The 23,025-nt window shown below is 47.7% G+C and overlaps 1 protein-coding gene and 1 long non-coding RNA gene across 6 annotated transcripts in view; one reads left to right on the forward strand and one right to left on the reverse strand.

Annotated features, from left to right (window-relative positions):
* Nucleotides 1-3,966: 3,966 nt before the first annotated feature.
* LOC125357435 lies at nucleotides 3,967-21,512 on the reverse strand. Its single transcript, XR_007212153.1, has 3 exons — nucleotides 20,605-21,512; nucleotides 17,065-17,068; nucleotides 3,967-3,978 (listed from the first exon to the last, which is right to left on the reverse strand). It is a non-coding gene; the product is annotated as an uncharacterized LOC125357435 (long non-coding RNA).
* Nucleotides 6,202-23,025, forward strand: part of Arid1b (AT-rich interaction domain 1B) — a 309,189-nt gene continuing 292,365 nt past the window's right edge. For all 5 annotated transcript variants that reach the window (XM_048354354.1, XM_048354355.1, XM_048354357.1 and 2 more), the window contains exon 1: nucleotides 6,202-8,085. In XM_048354354.1, the coding sequence (XP_048210311.1) occupies nucleotides 6,202-8,085 (1,884 nt within the window). The remainder of the gene's footprint in view (nucleotides 8,086-23,025) is intronic.

A 23,025-nucleotide genomic window follows, 5' to 3' on the forward strand; every position in this document is an offset into this window, starting at 1 on the left:
TCAGTGGCAAGAGGCAAGGTTCCCATGGTGCTCTGCGAGCAGGTTGCCCAAGGAAGTGGCTGGTATCATGTGCATTAGATGTGCTGATGTATTTGATTTGTTTATTTTGAAAGGCTGTCATCCATGGGTCACCTCTGCTAGGGTTTGGATCTTCACCGTCCCCACAAAGGCCCGTATGTGAAAGGCGTGGTCCCTACTGTGGTGCCGCTTGGGCTTTCAAGCAGTGGGGCCTCGTGGGAGGAAGCATGCCAGTCCACCTGCCCCGCACAGCCGCCACTCCTCGTGCTATCCAGGGACTGTGTTTGAATTGTCCTCGATTTTTTAGCATCTACATTTCCCCAGCTTCTCTGTCATTACATACTTACTGATGCAATCATCTAATTCATGTTTAGCAGAAACATCTGATGTGGAAAATTATTATTTCTCTTTAATGGTTCATTGCAGTGGCCACAGGACTTAACTCGACCAGGGCAGAATAGTTATTTGCTGAAGGGAGGGAGGGAGGGAGGGAGGGAGGGAGGGAGGGAGGGAGGGACGGAGGGAGGGAGGGAGGGAGGGAGGCTGAGCTTCCTGCTTCTGGTGACTTGTATGGAGAGAGAAACCATCCAGGATGTGTCCTTGAGAACGAGGGTCAGGAGGGGCGAGCAGTGTAAGAGAAGAGTCACCTGGCAGTCAAAGAAGATGCTGGAAAGAGCTCACTGAATTTTTAAGCTTTAACTGTTGCAACAATCAACATTCCTTTAAGTTTGGTGGAGAAAAATAGTCTTAATTAACAATGTGGACATTTTTAGGTGAGCAAGTTAATAAGGAAATCCCTCAATAAAATGATGTCACTTTCTGTAAGAGAAGCATATAACCAAATCCCTTGGGCCTTACCAGAACCATCAGCGGACTGTCAAAAATGTACTCTTAAATGTGCCCAACGATGCTCTTAATGAATGAGGGACAAGCCAACTGAATATAAATGGCCTGAAATCAGAACCAAGAAGGCACTGCTCTATTGCATACAAGTTGTTTGGGATTTACTGTGCTTGAAAAGTAGTTTTATGTCTAAATTGTACTACAAGCAACTATTTGGAAGACCCAGGAGGCCTTCTGATAAATAGAAACTTTTCTAGAAAATTCAAGGTAATTAGACCTCCAAATGACTTTCCTTTGTATGTGATTATTACACATTATCTTAAGTACGCTTACTAACTCTAAATTTTATTTCTCTATTTATTTAGATGGTACTGCAATTTGAACTCAGGGCCTTGAACTTGTTAAATAGGCAAGTTCTAGTTTGAGTTATTCCAACAGTCCATTTTGGGTTTCTTTTCAAGATAAGATCTCACTTTATGGCTGGGAAGGTCTAGACTTTGATCCTATTTGTGCTTCTCTTTGTCAATGAGCTGAGAGGTGTGTGCCACCACACCTAGCCATTGATTGAGAAGGGGTGTCAAGACTTTTATTGCCTGGGCAGGCCTCAAACCTCAATTCTCCAATCTCTACTACGGAGTAGGTAGGATTACAGGCTTGAACTACCATGCCCAGCCAAAGTATCAACCTACTTTTCTTCCTTCCTTCCTTTATTGGCCAGTACTTTGGCTTGAATTCAGTGCCCAGTTGTACTTTTCAGGCAATAGAGTTATCAATAAAGTGATTTGTTTTCTCCCAAGTAGCAGCAGGTCATCAATGATAAGAGCCATAGAGGTGATCCTGCAATAGGAGAGAATATTTTCCTGGCAGTACTGGGGCTGGAACTCAGGGCCTTGGGCATGGTAGGCAAGCAGTCTCCCGCTGGGTCACATCCTGCAGCCCTCCACGTTCTATTTTGACAGTCTTACTACGTTTCCCAGGCTGGCTTCACACCCACCTTTCTTTCCCTTCAGCCCCTCACCCATACCCTATCAGGTGGGGTCACAGGAGGGCAGCTAGGAAGGACTGTTGAAACACCTTGGTGGGTAAATGCCTGTTGGCAAAATGAGAGAAATGATGAAAACAAAATAGCATACAGAAGGGCTGTAAACAAGGCCTTAATAAAAATATTTATTACATACCATTCAAAATGTGAACAGTTGATGATAAAAGTACAGTGTTTCCAAACGCCAATAAGGTGGTTCTTCAGCAATTTCACTGCTGTTACGGTGTTTCCAGAGACTTCCAGAGTGTAATGGCCTAATGCTAACCTTGACTTTGGTTTCTGAAGTCAGGCCTCAGTGGTGGTGGGACCCTGATGGGAAGTCGGAGCTGCACAGGTGGAGGGTGAGATCAGGTGCCCTCCCAGTAATGGCAGGATGGGGACATTGGGGCCAAGTGTTTCCTGGGGTGAGCCATACCTCCTCTTCCATTTTTTGTTTAACCGGAGATAAAAATCTCACAGACTTTTCTACACAGGCTGCTTTGAATCTTGATCACGAGAGCTCAGCTAGGATTATAGGCATGCAGCACCAGCACTGGCTCTGGATTTCACGTCCATGTTCAGGGGTAAAGTTCAGTAGGTTTAAGTGCAGTTGTTCATGGTTTATCTCCTCCACTAAGGCCAGAAACACAGTACCACTTAGGACATGGCACAAAGCAGACTTTAGGCAAATTCGGTGAATGATTTAAGTGTAGTTTACTCCCCATCTGGCTTACTGTGCCGGCTATAATTTCCTTAGTTTGCCATAGTGCCCCAATTTGTTATTACAAAAATAAAATTTCCAGAGTCCTTTTTAATTGTTTTGTATTCTGAATGTAGAGGCCAGTGATAATTTACAACGTTGTTCCCAATCAAATGCTGTCTCCCCTATCTTGTGTTGGCTTTGAGTTATTCACTGCTAACATCTAAATCGGAGATGTGAAAGGGACAATTGTTTAGTGCTTTTTTAAGTCCCTGACCAAGATCAGTAGGGAAATCCCATTAGCTCCATTCATCGCATTTCTCATAAATCTAAAAGGAAAGCAAGTATCCAAAGCCTTATTCTTTAATAGTTCTTATTTGTAAAACCTTGACAGGGCTTTATCCTAAATTGCTTCCAAATTACGGAAAGAATACTGAGAAATATGATGGGCAGTCAGTCGTGATCGCTTCAGTCACCGAGTAAATAAGAACAGCGAGGGGGGCTAATTTGAAAGCAAACAGTGTGCAGGCCATGGAGAGGCACCAGGAACAGAACTGTGGAATTCTTAAACTACCATCTGGCTCCAGCCTTTCAGTGGGCAACTTGAAGAGCCCTCTATTCAGTGCCCTAAAACTTATTCAAAAGGAACAGCGTTTGAATATTAATATTTCCATATAGTCAAAAAGAAAGAAGGAAAGAAAACCTTTTGTAAGCAGCAAGGAATGTTTAACAAAATTGTGGGTAATCCTCCGCCTTGGGGAGCAGCCTGTGTGGGAGGTCCCCGGGAGCCCTCAGTGACCCAGGCCAGCTCTGCCGGTGCCCCCCACCTTCACGCCTTCCGTGTGGTAAGGGGAACTTGATTAAAGTTGTCACTGTGGTTTGAAATTTAGGCAAGAGGTGTAAAAGTAAGAAACTCATTAAGAAAAACAAGCCCAGTGACTTGTATTTCATCAAAAAGAAACAAATAAGGCTCAATTACCAGATAGGAGATTTAAGGCTAGGGATCTTGATGGACACCTTAAGCCTCAGGTGGAAATGTGCTTTCCTGAAATGTGATCTTATTTCCTCATTTTAACCCAGACCCCCGACATTGCTGTTTTGTTGAATAAGCCCCGGCTTTTAAAGTGATTTTTTTTTTTTTACTTTGTTTTCCTGAAAAGGTGCGTTGGAAAAGTTGAATACATAGGAGGTGACTATCTCTAGCAAAGATGCCTTTGAAAAGGCTGTTAGCATCCTCTGTGGCTTAAAAGACAAAACCAAGTCCTGCTGGCTTTGTTGTGCTCCTCTAGCAGGCTGCAGTGCCTTCTGTCTGCTTCAGGGTGTGGCATCTGCCATGGGAAGGAGACGCTGGCATGTGTTACCTCTCCGAGCAGGCTGATTCCATTGTGCCGAGGGCCTCACTTTTATTGCCTCTTGCTTCAGATCTTCTGGTTGACTTGCTGAAGCCAATGGAATTAAAAAATTTCTCACTCACGATATTGTTTGGTGTGTGTGCGCGTGTTTTAAGTTTCATTATTTTGTGAGATGGAGGACATCTTTCTAAGGAAAGGAGCAGAACTGAACTTGGTGACTCAATTTCCCTTTTAGGATTAGTTGTGAAAACCAAATCACAACGTATGGCTACACTTGTCTGAATTGACTTTGATATACTTCATCAATTTGAAAACAAATGTACTTTTATGATTCTATGTACATATTTAGTTTGGCTATAAATATCTCAAGGCATACATAATTGATTTTTAGGATATATGGATATAGACACATACACAAAACATATATTTATATTTGTACATGAAGAAACTTTGAAAATCCAACTTATGTGCTGTACTGCATCTAATTAGTACGCGTTTGGATATACAGAGAAAATCCAAGGGAAAAGGCACACTAACAAAGATGTAGGATTCTCTTGACAAAAACTAAATGAGTGATTTGGCACAGGTTCCTCTTGTGTTTCTGTTATTCTCACGCGTGATGACATACCATTTTCCAGTTGTTTGCATAGAATTGCAGGTTGTTGTTTCTACATTCCTGGTGACCCTGAGTGTGCCCGGGGCCACCACCTCTCAGGGCTGCTGCACAACAGAAGTTTTCCATTTCGTCTTGAACACGTTCAGCTTAGGCCTAGCAAACCGCCACTGCAGTCGAAGTCAACTAGTTTTAAGAAATGCTAAAAAAAAATAAAATAAAATGATTTTTGCTAAAGGACACGGTGCCAAATGTCTTACTTCTGCCAGTGTGACCTGTGGTTTCAAGTGATTTTCGTCAACAGTAGCTCAGTCCACCGTGGGACGACTGAGCCACGGGTTAGCGGGGTAAGGTGAGGAGTGTTGCCCTATTACATACGCGAAGCGATAAATTCATAATAATAACAACCTCTGAAACATGAGGGTGACAAAGCAGTATGTTGTTGTTGTTGTTTTGCTCGAGGACTTGAGTGTCTCATGTTGACTTTAAATTTATTAAGAATGTCTATTTGGTTTTGTTTCCTACCACTCGGAAATGAGCTACCAGGAGGGCTAATTGCACCCGTCGGCCTTGGGGATCCGATGGAAGGCGTCATGCAGAATTACGCAGGCTTGAGCTAGGCCTTGGCCGTCCCACCGTGTGTTCCTGGGAAACTTGTTTGCACGGGAGTGCGCTGGAAGAAGAACACCCCGCCCGGAACACCTCCACGGGGCTTCAGACCTAACTCGAGGGGCCTAAGAAAGTTCTGCCAGCGCCGTCTCGGGGGCTGGAGCGGCTGCTCCGGGGCCCGTGCCCTGTGCCCGCCGCGTGCGTGCGTGTGGGGCGCGCGGCGCTCAGGGCTCCGGGCGAGCCGGTGGGTGGTGGTGGTGGTGCAGCGGGAAGAAGTTGTGGGAACGGCCAGGCCGCGGCCAGGCCAAGCCCGGGAAGCATTACATAAGGCCGGGGAGGGAGTGCTGCTGCACGGTCTTCCTCCGCAGGGCCTCCCCCCCTCCCTCCCCAGCGGCCTCCCAGGCCAAGAGACAACTTTGTTTCTCGGCCTTTCTCCCTCTTTTGTCTGCTCGTCAGGCTCGTTTTCCACCTTTGTGTTGCTCCTTTTAGACGTGAAAACAAACACACGATCGCCGGTTGGCAAGGAGACCGGGGCACGAGGGGAAAGAGCAGCCTCGGGCCGCGGCGCCACCGCCGCCACCGCCGCCGCCGCGCGCGCCCTGGGCGGCCGGGCCGGGGCCGGGAGTCCCGGGGTCCGAGGCGAGGCTGCGCTGCCGGGCGGGCGGCGGGGCGCCCGGGGCCCGAGTCCAGTCCGCGTTTTGCGAGTGCGCAGGAGGGGTCGGCGAGAAGCGGCGGTGGCGGCTCGGGCTCGCCGGGCTCCTTCCCTCGCCGTGCCGGGCCGGGCCGGCGCTGCCGGTCGAGTGTGCGCCCACATCCGGGTTAGGGAGGGAAAGAGAAAAAGTTTCCCCCAAACCCGGCTGCAAACTTTCCCCGCGAGGCGCGGGCCGGGCGGCCCCGGGCGGCGCTCGGCGGGCCCGCGCGGGGGAGGAGGGGTGGGGGGGTCGGCGCTTCCCGGCGGGGCCGCGTGGATGCGCGCGGGAGGGGCCGCCCGGCCCGCGGCGGGGCATTGTCTCCCCCCGCCGGGCCGCGCCACGCCGCGCCGATCATGGCCGCGCGGGCAGCGGCGGCGGCGGCGGTGACGATGAGGGCCCGGGCGCGGGCGGGCAGCGGCGAGCGGCGGGCGCCCGGGGCCCGGGACCCTGAGGCGGCGGCGGCCGCGGCTCCGGGACCCATGCTGGGGGGCGGCGACGGCGGCCTGAATAATGTGCACCCCCACCCCCTGCACCCCCGTCACGACCTGAGCATGGCCCACAGCGCGAGCGCCCAGAGCGGCGGCTCCGAGGCGGCTCTCAAGGAGGGCGGCAGCGCCGCCGCGGCCGCGCCGTCCTCCGCCTCCTCCTCCTCCTCCGCCGCCGCGGCGGCGGCCTCTTCCTCCACGGCGGGCCCCGGCTCGGCCATGGAGACGGGGCTGCTCCCCAACCACAAGCTGAAAGCCGTTGGCGAGGCCCCCGCCGCACCGCCCCATCACCACCACCACCACAGCCACCACCACAGCCACCATGCCCGCCATGCCCACCACCACCATGCCCACCACCTCCACCACCACCACCACGCACTACAGCAGCAGCTAAACCAGTTCCAGCAGCAGCAGCAGCAGCAGCAGCAACAGCAGCAACATCTCCCCATCTCCAACAACAACAGCCTGGGCGGCGCGCCTCCGCCCGGCCCGGACATGGAGCCGCCGCCGCCGCCGCCACATGGAGGAGGTGGAGGAGGAGGAGGAGGCGCCGCCGCCAAGGACAGTGCCGCGGGCGGCCCGGCCGACCCCCCGGGCCAACCTCCGCTGAGCAAGCCGGGCGACGAGGACGACGACGCGCCGCCCAAGATGGGGGAGCCGGCGGGCGGCCGCTACGGCGAGCACCCGGGCCTGGGTGCCCTGGGCGCGCAGCAGCCGCCGCCGCCGCCGCCGGTCGCGGCGGGGCCCGGGGGCGGCGGTGGCGGCGGCGGCGGTGGCGGTGGTGGCGGCGGCGGCCCGGCGGCCGTCTCGGAGTTTAATAATTACTATGGCAGCGCTGCCCCTGCTAGCGGCGGCCCCGGCGGCCGCGCCGGGCCTTGCTTTGATCAACATGGCGGACAACAAAGCCCCGGGATGGGGCTGATGCACGCCGCCGCCGCCGGGACCCCCGGCAGCATGGACCCCCTGCAGAACTCCCACGAAGGGTACCCCGGCAGCAGCCAGTACAACCATTATCCGGGTTACGGCCGGCCCGGCGCGGGCGGCGGCGGCGGCGGCGGCGGAGGAGGAGGAGGCAGCGGAGGAGGAGGAGGAGGAGGAGGAGGAGGAGGAGGCAGCGGAGGAGGAGGAGGAGCAGGAGCGGGAGCTGTGGCGGCGGCGGCGGCGGCCGCGGCGGCGGCGGCGGCAGCAGCAGCGGCAGCAGCGGGAGGCGGCGGCGGCGGCGGCGGCGGCTATGGGGCCCCGTCCTCGGGGTACGGGGTGCTGAGCTCCCCCCGGCAGCAGGGCGGCGGCGGCGGCATGATGATGGGCCCCGGGGGCGGCGGGGCCGCGAGCCTCAGCAAGGCGGCCGCCGGCGCGGCGGCGGCGGCAGCGGCGGCGGCGGCGGGGGGCTTCCAGCGCTTCGCCGGGCAGAACCAGCACCCGTCGGGGGCCACCCCGACCCTCAACCAGCTGCTCACCTCGCCCAGCCCCATGATGCGGAGCTACGGCGCCAGCTACCCGGACTACAGCAGCCCCAGCGCGCCGCCGCCGCCGCCGTCGCAGCCCCAGTCCCAGGCGGCGGCGGCGGCGGCGGCGGCAGCGGCGGCGGCGGGGGCGGCGGCGGGCGGCCAGCAGGCGGCCGCGGGCTTGGGCTTGGGCAAGGACCTGGGCGCCCAGTACGCCGCCGCCAGCCCGGCCTGGGCGGCCGCGCAACAAAGGAGTCACCCGGCGATGAGCCCCGGCACCCCCGGACCGACCATGGGCCGATCCCAGGTAACCCCCGCGCCGGCCGGGCCTGCTTCCGCCCGGGCCTGGCGCGCCGCGAGCCCGACTTTCTTTCTTCGCCCGGTTACTTTTCCCCGGTCCGCTCGCGAGGGGCGGCGGGGGCGCGGCGCCGGGGGGGGGGTGCCCTTTCCGCGCGGCGGCCTCCTCACCGGCCGCCGCCGCCGCCGCCGGGCTCCGGCGCTCCCCTTCGCCGTCCCGGCGGCCCCGAGGGCTCGGCCGGGCCGGGTGTTTGGGGTGAGGTGAGGGGGGGTGGTGGTGGTGAGGGGGTGGCCCCCCCTCCGCCTCCCCCTCCCCCGCGCGCACCCTCGCCGCCACCGCGCGTCCCGGGGCCCGGGACGGGATCGAGGTGCTCCGGGCCCCACCCGCGGGGCAGCCTCGTGGGGGCGGCGGGCTTTGGATTCGGGGGGTCCTCCCCCACCCCCCACCCCACCCCCACCCCCGGGCGGGTTCTGTGTGGCGGGCCGGAGCCACTCCGGCAAAAGCTGGGCCGGGCCCGGGGGCCGAGCCGGGGCCGAGCCGGGGCCGAGCCGGGGCGGGCGGCGAGGGAGGAGGAGGAGGAGGAGGAACTTTCTCTCCTTCCACCGCGGGCCGCCGTTCGCAGCTCCGAGCCCCTGAGGTAACAGGCCGGGGCGGGTTGGGGGGGGGGACGACCCGGGGCAGCTTTGTGACAAGCGAGGAGTCGGCGGGGGGGGGGGGTGCCGTGGCCGTCCCGGGAGAGAGAGAAGAGCGCGCGGGTGCGGGCGGGACCGACGTGTCCCGCGTCCCGGGGTGACACCCGCGCTCGCAGGCATGCCTCTCCGCCTTCCTAAGAATAGCCGGGGAAGTCCGTTCCCGGGCCGCGGCCGGGCGGGCGGCGGGGGAAGGAAGGAAGGAGTCACCTTCAGCCGGGCGGCGGGGCCCGGGGTGTCGGGGCCGGGGCGGCGGGGCGGGCGGGCGGGCGGGCGGGCGGCGAGGTGTGTGTGTGTGTGTGGGGGGGGTGGTGGTGAGCGCGCGCCGCATCGATCCAACTTCCCCGGATCCCGGGCGATGGGCAGCCCGGTCGAAAAGGGGAATCTTTCTTTCTTTCTTTCTAAATTTTATTTATTTATTGTATTTGGTGGGGGTGGGGGTGGGGGGGCGCGGAAAGGATCGTATTTATCTGCATTTCCTTGGTTTCGCCGCCGCCCGGGCCTCCCAGCGCCGTGGGGAAGCGTCCTGCACCCGGGGGCTGCTTCCCGGCTCGTGGGGCTGAGCCTGAAAGCCTGACTTGATCTCCTTTGCAAGGTTTGGAATTTGAATTGTGGAGGTAAACTGGCTGTAATAGTCTCCAGACAGCTGCCTCCGAGTTGACATCTAATCTGCCATCTGATTGGCTCCCCTCTCACCATTGGGCATTTAGCACTGCTGATGTAAATAGAAGTGCTGAGCCGTACAAGTCACCAAAAAAAATTCCTGCCACAAATAATAACCCCAACTCTATTACAAGCAGATGGGGAGGTTGAATACTATTTAGGGCTTTAAATCGTTATGGATCGCAGTTATTAATAAGAGGATTAAGTACAGGAGAAACATCATGCTGGTGTCCATTATGGGGCATTCACCAAAAAAAAAAACACAAAAAAAAACAACCCAGGTCTTTGAAGACGGGGCCCTAACGATATGAACGTTGCCTATATATCATGGACTGTTAATTGTAGGCTGAAGATGCAACCATTGAAAAGTAATTAAACCGCAGATGGAACCGAATTGTGGGTTTCTAAAGCTTTTTTTTTTTTTTTTTATTGAAAGCCTGTCCTTTACGAAGTCAGTGGTGAAAAAATTTTTTTGATTGTACCTGCAATCAGAAATTTTAGATGTCAAGACTCTGGAATGCAACAGTATCTTTTGGTGACGTTTAATTAGCTTTATAACCAGAACAGAGCCATGTATTTCCAGTGATTTGTGTTTTAAGGATTGTGGCCATTTTAAGATGTTTGTGGATGAGGAGTTTTAGTTAGAACTTAAAATCCACAAAAATGAGAAAACATCTTTCTTTTCTTTCCTGTCAAGAGAAATAGTGCATTTCCCTGTGAAATGCTAAAAGTCATTTTGTATTTGCTTCTGGTCTCAGAATGCAGAAATATTCTAATATTTTTTTTCTCCTTGATGATTTTGTTAGATTAGCTAATGTGAGCCTGATTTGAACTGCTTATAAAATGAATCAGGAAAAGTGTATTGCAGGCAAGTTGTGTACCGGTGTGCTGCTCCCAAATAATTTTTCTTTCCTAGATACCTTAATGCCGTGAGCGCCTTTAAGAAGTCTGACTTGTCAAAATAGGAATAGCAATGGTTGTTTAATTGTAGGACCGTGTTTTTCTTAAACATAAGCATCATGTATTAGCGGTAGGACTTGTGAGAGTGTGAGTGAAGGCCTGAATTTAACAAGTTATCATATGAATCGTAGGCTGGCTATTGGGATTCTCTTGGTTTCAAATCTCCCATTAATGGAGTTTTACTCTGATGATAATGCTTCCCCATTTTTGATAGAAATCTTGTGGTTTTAATTTTTGTTTTGATGCCTACAAGAAAAAAATATTGAAGAGAAAGCCTGGTGTGAATAGGCCCGTGTAAATTTTTTTAAAAAATTTGCTTTGTCAGCTTGCTTTTAAAGGGGCAGTTTAAAATCCTCATAATTGTAAACAGTAAACAAATGAAGTTAGAGGCAGAGATGTAGGCCACATTACTTTAGAGTATTATTTCTTAATGGTACCAATCAGTTTAAGTATTTTGGTTTTTTTTGGAATGAAAGTGAAGCCATTATGTCCTCAGTGTAGCCCCTGGGAATAGCCTTTTTATCTTTGAGGGGAAAAAAGGACAGGCATGTGACCTCAATTCACCATTTCTCATAGGTACCCTACGGATAGCATGTGGAATGTGTCTTTTTTATATTTTCTTTTCTTTTTCGGAAGGCCAGTATTGTTTAGTTATTGCCATGATAACTATACTAGAAAGTTCAAAATGCAAAAATGACTACCTGATTGTAGGTCATAAAATACTAAGTCATGTTGTTGAAGAATGAAAAAAAAATTGGCTTTTAATACATTTAGTTTCAGTTTTGATTTTTAGGAAATGTTGGGGGCCTTTTTATTTTGTAGTTGGGAACAAAATATCCACATACTGAAGGGGTAAAAGTCTTAGAGATTGAAATAAGCTATTTTGTGATTCACTTTGCTACTGGATTTTTTTGAGATAAGTATTTGGAAAGTGTAGTGTATGTATGTAGGCATACTGAGGAGTGCTCGAGCTCTGTGATGACCCCGTTTGCACTCACTTCCATTCGTGCTATTTTTCACCTTGTTTTATGATACAGTATTATAAAGGTTATTTACCATCAAAAGAGAAATCATTAGCTGGCTTACAAAGAAGTAAGCCACACAGTCCTTCCTTCTTACTTTAAAATGTGCTTTCAGGTTACAACTCCTTCCTCTTTTCTCCTCTCATAACCTCCTAGGTTATCTGATAGGCTAAATCCCGAAAAATCATTTTGGTGGAATACATTTATATATTTGCCAGGTTGTGTGTAGTTGCTGGATAGTTAGGTGAGCTTGGTAAAGGGTTCTTAGGAAAAGGTCTGTTCATTTAAGAAACAGCAACAGAAAAGAATATTCAAGAAAAATGTCTGTAGTTTTGTGTTTCTCTGTTTACATGGGATGAAATTACTTATGGCTTAAAATTGCTTTTTATTTGGGAGTCCTGATTTTTGTGCTATTGAATTCTGATATGTATATATTCTGTTTTTGTAGTGGTAACCACTTTTAAGACAGCAGTCATGAAATTTATGCTTATATTAATGCTAAATCGATAAGTGCATTCCAGGGAACATGTTCTTAGTTTGAGTTCATAGTGGGAAACTTTAACCCTTAATTTTGCCTGCTTCTTTTCCCTCCATTCTATATTTAAGAATACATTTTTTGGCCAGACCTTTCGTACCTACTCTATTTTTTTTCCTTAGCATTGTATTGTATCAGAAGTGTGTTTTGGATAGCAAAATCCAGCTCACATTTGGACATGTATACTAATGTATTTAACCTCTAGTTATTCTGTTCCTTTACTGGAATTGAGATTTCAGACCGTGCGGAATGATTTAATACAAGCACCTTTGATAGCTTTATTAGACACAGACATGTTTTGTAGAAAGCAAGTATAGTTGGGGTTTGAATTCTTAGTGCTATTTCTCATTAGTGGGTTTCATTCCTTCATAATTTGGGCCCCAGTATATGAATAAAGATGACTTCCAATGTAATAGGAGCACTTCCTAGGCTATCTACCAACTTCCTGGCATGCTGAGAAGACTGTTCATTTATTTAACCCTGCCCTGTCCTGGGAGGTGGTGTGTGTGTGTTCATGTCAGGTTTATTAGGGGTCCCTTTTCGTCATCGTTTCTGCATGCCCTTGGAAGTGCGCGGGTCTGGATGTAGCGTCAGAGGAGGCTGTGGCTTTGGCCAGCGCTGGGTCTCCAGGCGTTTCTCAGTACTCCTCCCTGGCTGACACTGCCCATGTTCTAGATTTCTGTGCAATTAGCCACTTCTTAGGGAAAAAAGATTCACATTCATTCATGTCGCTCCGGGATATATGTAGATTTGTGAATTTGGAGCTGATAGTTATGTTTGATAAACTGCAGTGTGTTAAATGATTTTATGGAGGCTGAAAACGAGTATTAATAAAGCTCAGACCCATCATTTCGATATTTAGGTTCTCAAAATGGATGGATGTTATAAGAGTTTTCATGACATTTTACCATGCTGTTTGTATTTATTAAGGGGCTGTGTCTACCTTTTAGGCCTTTTTGGAGTGGGTTGTTTTCAGCTGTGTGCCGTTTTAGCTGTGTCTTCTTTGGCACTGGCTGTTTCTGTGATTCTCAGTGGGCAGGGAAAGCCGCGGGCCTGCGTGTATGTACACTTGCTGTCGGCTCTGTGCTGAGGAATCCAGAGCCCCAGTTCCTGTGGAGTGGGGGGAGGAGCACCAGCAAGACTGGGATTTGCCAAGAATGTGTTTCTATACCATAGATGTAGAATGTTACAGAGTGTTGGCTTTCTAGCTAGAAGGCTGTTTGCATAAAACGAAGTGGCTTTCTTTGATTTAATTGGGTGATTGAATTCTGAACTAAATACTTTGTATACTTCAGTGATTTTTTTCTCTTAATATTTGATGAAAATGATTTAGTTGATTTAGTTATCATTTTCTTCTCAGTAAGTGATAAGTGTTTCACTGTCCCTAAGTATGTCCTCAATGAACCTGAGGCTAACATCTGAATAAATTATACTATTGATACACATGTACCACAGTTTTAATTTAACAATTCACATTGAATGAGTGAATTGACCAGAGAACAATATGTGTTTCCACAGTTTTCATTGAACATACCTTACTTTCAAAGTTTTTGACTTGGAATAATTCTAAGAAAACTGTGGCCTGAGATTTACTTCTTTGAATAGGATCTACTTCTGTATGGATCGGTGCCAAGAGCATTAGAAAGCTACTGAGTTTGACAGATGAGTTAATGATGAAATTAATTTGTTTCTTGGATGATGTTTATTTTATTGCCAGCAAAGAGACCAAAGTGTTAACAGTCTTCAGCATAGATGGGGAGGGACTTGCTTCCAGTGTCAGAATCAGGTAGAGGGCAGCAGAATCTGGACTAGATCTGTCAGAGCAGAGCAGTGCTGTGGGATTGGCTTAGCCTGGCCTCCGCGGTGCATCTTCTGGAGGGTGGGCATGCATTGAGGTGTCCTGTCTGGGCTTAGACCAAAGATGAATCTTGATGTTATTCCTTAATAAGAAACTTTGGAAAAGAAGCTACATTTGATGAAATCTAGAAGAAAATCCTGGATGAAAGTACCGTACCCTTTTAAAAAATAATGTGTGTTTAAGATATATATACAATACATATATATATATATATTCTTTTTTTTTTTGCCAGTCCTGGAGCTTGGACTCAGGGCCTGAGCACTGTCCCTGGCTTCCTTTTGCTCAAGGCTAGCACTTTACCTCTTGAGCCACAGCGCCACTTCCGGCTTTTTCTGTTTATGTGCTGCTGAGGAATCGAACTTGGCTTTGTGCATGTGAGGCAAGCACTCTACTGCTAAGCCACATTCCAAGCCCCAAAATGTGTGTATATGTGTATTTTCTTGTATCCATAGCAGCATTCACCATTGAAATCCTTCCTAGGCACACAGTCTATAATGCCCTGCAACTATCACCATCTATTCCAGAACTTCTCATCTTCATGCACAGAAATAATAAAAATATTTCTCTTCCTTTTCCTCATGACAAATGGAAATTGCTGGCTTTTACTTGTAAGTAATCTGGGTTTTATCACTATTCTTTCCATTTCAATGTTTACTAGTATATTCTTCACAGAAGTTTCATTGGAATGCTAATGATGTATGTATTTTTTATTGGTCTTTTACTTCCTATTCTAACTTTGGGATAATCATCATAGATTTGGTCCTTTTGGAAATGTACATGTTAGTTTCATAGCTGGAAGTGTCACGAAAAGTTTAAAAGCAGTACTGGTGTTGTGGTTTAAGGGTAGAGTACTCCCTCCTTAGCAAACTTGAGGCCTTGAACAAAAAGTTTGAACATAGCTTTTCAAGTTAAAAGTTTGGAGGTCTTTGCCTGAGAGGAATCAGAACATTTTGTTGTGGTATAGGTTATGAAAATAAATTCTTATCAAGATTACTTCTCCCTTTTCGTACTCTTATGTCTGCATTTTTGTTTTGTGTTTGTCCTGGGGCTTGAACTCAGAGCCTGGGCACAGAGTTTTTTGCTCAAGGCTAATGCTCAGCTCATTGGAGCCACAGCTTCACTTTGGGCTTTTTGGTGATTGGTTAGAAATCAGAGTAACACAGACTTTCCTGCCTAGACTAGTTTCGAACTGCAATCCTCAGATCTCAGCCTCCTGAGTAGCAAGAGTTACAGGTTTGAGCCACCAGCCCGTAGCTTTCAGTTCTTCATTTTTTTCTCTCTTTTAAAACATTTTCAGTTTTCCTCCTCAGTACAGGGATTAGATACCGGGGCCTCAGCTTGGTAGGCAAGCTCTCTACCTTTTGGGCCACGTGTGCTACCCTTTTATTTGTACTTTGTTACTGAGATCAGGTCTCCCTATCTGCCAAGCTGACTTCAGACTCAAGATCCTCCTGATTCAGCAGAGATTATAGGCACGTACCACCATGCTGGCTTAAAGGAAGCATTGTCTATCTTTGTGTTAGTGGAGATCATTTGCAGTAATAATTTTTTTCCATTCTTCCTGTGTTTTAAGTGTTTCCACATCTTGCTCCCCTAACCCAGAGCAAACAAGCAGACCCAGTGATGTTGTTCAGTGCCCCTGGTGTTGATGTCAGTCCTCTGAAGAATTGTAGTGCTCTTTGTGTGGGAAATTAGTAAATTAAGGTGAGTCATCTTTTAATTAATGCAAAAGGGATACTTCTACTCTTTCTTGTGAACAGGCTTTTAAAAAAGTTCTACTTTTTTTTTTTTTTTGCTGGTCCTGGGGCTTGAACTCAGCGCCTGGGCTCTCTGTCTCTGAGCTTCTTTTTGCTCAAGGCAAGCACTCTACCACTTGAGCCACAGCCCCACTTCCGACGTTTTCCGAGTAGTTTATTGGAGATGAGAGTCTCAGAACTTTTCCTGCCGGTAGCTTTGACCCATGATCCTCAGATCTCAGTCTCCTGAGTAGCTAGGATTATATGCACGAGCCCCCAGTGCCCTGCTGTGCACCTGTTTTCTTAAGGAGCCCCGAACCAGAGGTCGGCTGGAGGTGGGCTTTGTGTCCCTGCTGCGTGCTGGTAGAGCAGACCCTGTGACGCTTACAAAGCTTGCTCTAGTTGTACTCAGAACATGGATTTAGAACTTGCTTATTTAAATGAGATGTGGATTTAGAGCGGCTTATTTAAATGGAGTGGAGTGGGAATGGCGATTATGTGGTCACTGGGCTAGTGGCTCAATGTTTTGGGGTGGAGGAGTGGATTTTGTCAACATGAGTAATTGTAGGTTGATGTGATAACACCAGCTGATTCTATCTATGACTCTTCCATTTCTACCAGTTGCTGGGTTTGTGCCAGAGTCAACTGTAGCTCCATTACAGAGAATAATAACTAAAAAGGGAAAATATAGTCATTTTGAAATTTATATAGAATGGTCCTTTTTCTTTTTCTCAGTTTTCTATATCACATAGACTCTTGGAAAAAAGTTCAACAGTCTGTTCAGATTTAGGAAGATCCTTCGCTTGCAGGGTATTTTTGGTAACTGTGGATAATGTATGCTGGCTGAGGAGTAAACGAAGCTATTGCTCTGGGTCCTGAAATGAGTGGAGGCAGTTAGGGAATTCTCAGCAGGCCCTCCTGCTGACGGCTCACCAGCCTGACTTTGAAATGATTGGCAATGCTAATATTGATAGAGTTTTGAAATTTGAAGAACCAGGTTTTGGGATTCTTGGACTATATAACAAGGTTATAAGCTCCTCGTAATTGTTTAGATTTTTTCTAAGCTCACTTTATTTTTTAAATTTACTTTATCCAGTGAATTATTGGTGCCCTTGGAAATGGACAAGTGCATCAGGAATGCTGAGTCCTTATGTTTCAGAGTGCACAGACATATTTCAGGAAACTGGCATATTTTTTGTGTAATAGTGTCTTTCTGTAATTATGAGGGTTCATAAGAGAATGCTGTATTACGCCTAATGTGATAGGACGATCATGGCTGGGGGTGGGTCCCTCAGACCTTGGTTTGTCTGTGGTCTTGATGAGCCATTCTCTCTGCCATTGGGTAGGATCTCAGTTTCTTTGTCTGCTAGGCATATTGTTGACGAATCTTCAGAGTAGCCTAGGTAAATCCTGTGGTGTCTCTAGTGGCCCCGCCCCTCCTCTTTGCCCACTTGCTTTCCCACACCTGGGCTGGGTTTCTGGTTTTCTGCCTAATCCTGCTCTACTTGAGGGTGTGGTTGAGGACAAGCCTTTGCCTCCAGTCTCCCTGCACCCTTTCTGCCCCAGCTCCAAAATTCTGTGTTGCTTTGAATTTTTAAACAGGTAGTGACTAATCAGCCATGCACTGCTGCACAGGTTATTAAACTGCGTTAAATCCCAGACATGTTCAGTGAATATAAACTGAGACGCATTAATGCTTACATTTTGTGCATTCCAGTAGTTTGGTATCGATTAAGACTCTTGGTATTGGTTACCCATAGTGCTGCTGTGGGCTCATTAGACCCAAACTGCTATCCCATTCAGTTTTCCATCCTTAATAATAATTGGTAAATGCCTTCTTCTGGCTAAGAATCATTGTTAGATTTTTTTCACATTACCACCTGTAAAAGTGACTGGCTATTTTTTTTTTTCTTTTTGGTGCTAGCCCTATGGCTTGAACTCAGGGCCTGGGCGTAGTCCCTGAGCTTTTTACTCAAGGCTACTCCTCTACAACTGCTCTACAACTGGAGCCACAGCTTCATGTGACTGGCTTTTAAGGAAAATTTTGAGCAAAATTTTTAAAATTTAAAAAGCAAGAGTCTGGGAGTTTTGGGATGTTGGAGTTGGTTGTTGTTGTTGTTGTTGTTTTTATTAGCTTAGTGGCTTGTTTTGTGTCTGTTCTACTTCTCTGAATAGGATTATTCAGATTTGATTAGAGTTTAGGGCTTTTCTTAGATGTCAAAACAGAATGTCAAATCTTCAGATCTGAAAATGCCTAGGGCCTGCCTCAATAGATAGAGAAGAATAGTTTGTGTGGATTTTGTGTGTGTGTGTGTGTGTGTGTGTGTGTGTGTGTGTGTGTGTGTGCGCTGAGAAAAATAAACTATTGGACAAAATTTAATTCTATTACAAACAAATAATGATCACCATTTGGTGCTTAATATACAAAAAGTAAACATAGTCTATGAACCATTATTTTCCTTGGTGAATTATCATTATCTCCTGATGTTTGACATAGTACAAATGAAAGTGAATGTTACTCTTCTGTTCTTACTTGAAAGGTTTATGTCCCTCAAAGTGCATCATCTAAAAACATATGAGGACCTTGTAGCTCATGCCTATAATCATAGCTGGCGTATAATCTGAGCAGCAGGAAAATCTGTGAGACTCTTTAATTTCCAATTAACAACCAAAAAGCTGGAAGTGAGGCTCTGGTGTAAGAGGTAGAGCTTTGAGCAAAACTAAGAGTACCCAATCCTGAGTTCAGCACACACACAAACAAGATTGTGTGAAGACTAGTTGGTAATATTATCAAAATGAACGTTTCATTATGGTTGTGATACTTATTTCCAGTACCTGTTGCAAAGAATCATTGTTTGATTATTCTGGAAGGCCAAGATGTATGACTCAGAGATTGTTCTTGGGTGTTGTGATATTGACCCCCATTTGGATTTTGTTTTGGGAATCAGTCATTTGGTTGTTTTTTTTCTTTTTTGTTTTTTTCTGCTAGAGACATGACATCACAGGGTCCTTAATAGGAAGTATTTAACATTTAGGTCACATGACTTCACCTTACTGAGCAGCCTTGAATCCAGGCTTGGGAACTCGAGCTTTGCCCTCCTAGCAAGACCAGGCCATGCTCATGAGCCACAGGGACAGCTTGTGTTGACCCTGTTGGATAAGGAGATTCCTTGGTGACTGGGGCTTGGTTGTGGACAAGTAAGCATTTTACACCATGCAGTACGTGAGAGGTTGTTCAGAGGGGTACTTTGCAAAAGCTAGACTTAGGGGAGGAGTTAGATCAGGAAGTGCCTGTGGATAAGCTAAGCTTGGCTGATGAGCTGAAGCTAATCCCAGCACCAGAGACTGGAGATGGAAGTAGCCGCTAGGACAGGATCTAAAAGTGAGCACAGCAGAGAACCCTGGAAAGAAGATTGTTCTTTACCAAGCTGTGTGACCTCAGGCAAATCACTTCAAGTGTCTGAGCCTCCTACTTCCCTTATTCTTAAAAGAAAGGGTAGGAATTCTTATAGCTGGGTGCTGTGACTCACACCTGTAACCCTAGCTACCCAGAAAGCTGAGGTTTGAGAGTGCCAGATTGATACTAGTCTGGGCAGGAATGTCCTTGCAACTCTTCATCTCCAATTGACCACCAGAAAATCGGAGGGGGAGCCGAAGCTCAAAGTGGTGGAGTGCTAGCCTTGAGCAAAAAAAGCTCAGGCCAGGTTTCTAGCCCCAGGACTGACAAAAACAAATTATGTGAATAGACTGTAAGGTTTTGTAAACTTCCTGACCACAAAAGGAATGTTATATGTATCAGTTCTATCTGTCCTATCAGTCTGTCTGTCCATCTGGGTACCTATCATCTATCTGTTTTATCTTATCATCTGCCTGTATCGCAGATTGAAACCTGGGTCTGGCTAGTGCTCCACTACTTGAGTCACACCTCTACCTTTATGATCTAGCAGGATCTTGTGCTAACTTTTCCTGGGCTAGGCTGGAACCTGTCCGATGGGGGCAGTTTCAGGTTAATGAGTTGTTCTTTTTTTGTGCGTCTAGGCTAATCTTTTTACCTCTGCCTCCTGAGTATCTGGGATTACAGATGTGCATCACCATACTCAGTGTGAGAAGTATTTTAATGAGTGACTAGGAATTGTATTTCCTCATGGATAAGGTTTTAGATGTGGATCTCTCTCTCTCTTTTTTTTTTTTTTTTTTTTTGGCCAGTCCTGGGCCTTGGACTCAGGGCCTGAGCACTGTCCCTGGCTTCTTCCTGCTCAAGGCTAGCACTCTGCCACTTGAGCCACAGCGCCGCTTCTGGCCGTTTTTCTGTATATGTGGTGCTGGGGAATCGAACCTAGGGCCTCGTGTATCCGAGGCAGGCACTCTTGCCACTAGGCTATATCCCCAGCCCGTGGATCTCTCTTAATTGTAACACCTTATTAGTCTTTCCTTTCAAATAACAAATAGGTTAATACTTGAAGCTTGTTTCCAATCCAGATCACCATGGGTTTTTTTTTTTGTTTTTTTGTTTTTTTTTTTTGCTCAGTATTTACCAAAAGTAAGTTATTGAGCAGTTGAGAACATTTGCTCTAACTTTCCTGCTTTGGTTATATTTTTAAATTGGTAAATAAAAATTATTCTTCAGCTTGAGGAATTCAATTTCAATACCATAACATACTTAGCAACCTCAGTGCAGGATAAATAGATATCCAGAGGCTATTTGTAGGTTGTTAGGCATTTTGTTCATAGAGGAATGTCCTTAGATTACTGAGTAAGTAAATATCAGTGATTAATTTAATCAAATAAGATAGTTTGTGGTATATGTTTATATTATTACTCCACTTAATTGGAAATATGGATTGAGCAGCTCTGGTTTTATGGCAGTCTAAATTTTGAGTTAGGGAAGTTATTGGTAGGCAGACAACTTCCCAGTAGGATCTTTTGTTTTTGATTGTGTTAGTTAGGTTACAATAATAGTCACACTTAGGATTTTGCTAGTCTCCCCTCCCCCTTAGCACTAGCTCCTTCTCATTTTTTTTTTTTCTCCTGGCTGAAATGCGTGGGAAGTTGCCGTGCTGAGGACAGGCGCAGACTTGCTTACAACACCTGAGTTTCTCCCCTTTCACCTCCAGTCCATCCTGTGTGTCAGGAATGTGCCCGCCTTGCTCTGTTGTGAGACTTGTTAGACTGAGCTCTGTCAAACACTAGTGCATGCTTCTCTTGTGATTGTTTAGTGAAGACGGGAGGCAAAACCAGTTTGTGTCCTGTCTGTCATTGTGTGCTAAGCTCCTATGGTTTCCTTGGTGACTGTAGTGTTAGTGAGGAGGGGAGAGGAATAGGGACCTGGAGAAGAGGAATTTTACTTAAGACACCGTGTTGGGACAGCTTACAGGAACATGTCTTTCCAGTCTAAATGCTCTTCTCTGGTCTTAAAAGTATTTTTATTTTTCATTGAGAAAGTGATGTGAAGAAGTTGCCTGTCAGGATGTTGAGGTTTTCTTCTCAATGCATGTTGAAATTCTGTGTGAGTGCCATTTAAGAAGTGGAAAGAGTCCTAGCCCAGCTAAACTAGCAAAGCTGAAGTCTGAATTTGTTTTGCATAGATAGTGTATTTGAGAGACTCAAAGCTTCACATGTGAAATAAACTAGGTAAGTGTGTAGATCACGTGATCAAAATATTTTTCCCCTTGCCACTGCCAGAAGCTATCTATTGCTTCTCAACAATTGCACTTGTTGGGCATCATGCCAAGATGTTTAAGACAACTCCTTACGTGAGCTGTTCCATTCTTAACCTCTCTGACTGAAGTGCCATGACCTTCACATATGTAGATTAGCCGTGTGCTCTGTGTATTGAAACTTGCTGCCTCAGGAAGAAAGGGTTTTTCTTTTTATTCCACTGGGAATTTGACAGCCATTCATCCCTGACCTGGGGTGAGGTAATGCAAGGAAATTGGATTCACATGGAACATGGATGGATGCCTCGGGGAGCCGTGTGTGCCGGCGGTCCCGGGTCCCTGGTGGAGACTCCTGGGGCCTGGGGAGGGGAGGTTCAGGATCTCCAGAGCCACGGGGGTCTGTGCACCCAGTGTCCCCCTCATGCCCACCACGGTGGGCATTTCTAATTGGTGTGCACTCCCCCCCCCAGCTTTCCATCATAAATTATTGAAAAAAATTAAATTCTTGTTTATTCCCTAGTGGTATTTGAGAATTATATAAGCTTTCAATGTTGTAGGCATAAATGCATTTCCTTTCACACATAGAAGTCATTAAAAAATTGGAAAGATGTGTGTTTGACCTGCATGAAAAAGAACCAGCTCGTCTTTGTCTCTGTGCTGTAAAATTCCAAACGGAATTGATATTTATAGTTTATACCAGAATTATTTTTTAATGATTACTAAACATAATTAATGAACAATGGATTTGGGGGGGGTTATTAGATACAACCACTTCTAAAGGATGTTTATCTGTGCCTTTTAAATAAATATACTTGGTAGTACAGTAAAATTTAGCATGAATAATTACAATAATAGCGTGGTGGTGTGATAGTATTGAAAAGGAAAGTTCTTGTTATGAGATTAATATATCTGAAGTGGTACTCTAGCTAGTTCCTTAGAAAAATGAGGGGTGATTAGGGCATTTTGAAATTTAGGAGTGTTTTTGCGTGCTTTCAGGCTGAGCATTTGTTCTGAATGTTAGGGTTTATGTGATGGGCCAGAACATCAGTCAGTTACAGGTGCTGGGGTGGGGTGGCACCTACCTCTTCCCTGGTTCAAGAGCGGTTTCTCCTTAAGACCTCCTGGGGGAGTGTGTCTAGGGGCATGGTGGACCAGGGGGAGGAAGAGGAGTCCCGTGGCTGGAGAACGCGAGTGCTCGTGACCACAGAATGTGGGCTCTCGCACATTGACACTGTCCCTCCAGGGCTGGACTCCTGGGTGGCCGGTATCTGTGCGCTACGGGGAAGATGGGCAAGAGCACATCCACAGAATCAGAGTAGTGGGGGAGAGGAGGTGGAGGGAGGTGGCAGGCACCTGGAGGAGGAGGCAGGCAGTACTTCTGTGATGGGAGAAGTAGCCAGGCGGGCATGTAATTAAGGTCCCAGTGGCTAAGTGCAAAGTAGCCCTTGGGGGGATGGGCAATGCATGGAGTGAAGGAGGGCGACCAGCTGGGTACAGATGGGGTGAAGAAAAAAGGCTCCATGGTCATGAGTCGGCAGCTGAGCTTTGCGTGAGCTTTAAGAAGGGTGGCAGCCTGAGGCCACATAGGCAGGAAAGCAAACTTGGCTTTTCGTTCTACTCAATAGCATTGGGAAAAATATTTACAAATAGGCGAATTTTTATTTTTGGCTTCTCAAGTGAAGAAATGTGGGTTTCGAGGAAGACTTGGAGCCATAAATACCAGCGCTGTGATGGAAAGCAGTGAGAGCAGGCGTCCGCAGGTGTTGGACATCCGCTCCGTGGGGCAGGACATGCATCCCACGTGCTGGCTTTCTGATGGCTTTGCAAAG

This window comes from Perognathus longimembris, chromosome 9 (assembly GCF_023159225.1).
Source record: "Perognathus longimembris pacificus isolate PPM17 chromosome 9, ASM2315922v1, whole genome shotgun sequence".
Taxonomy (NCBI): domain Eukaryota; kingdom Metazoa; phylum Chordata; class Mammalia; order Rodentia; family Heteromyidae; genus Perognathus; species Perognathus longimembris.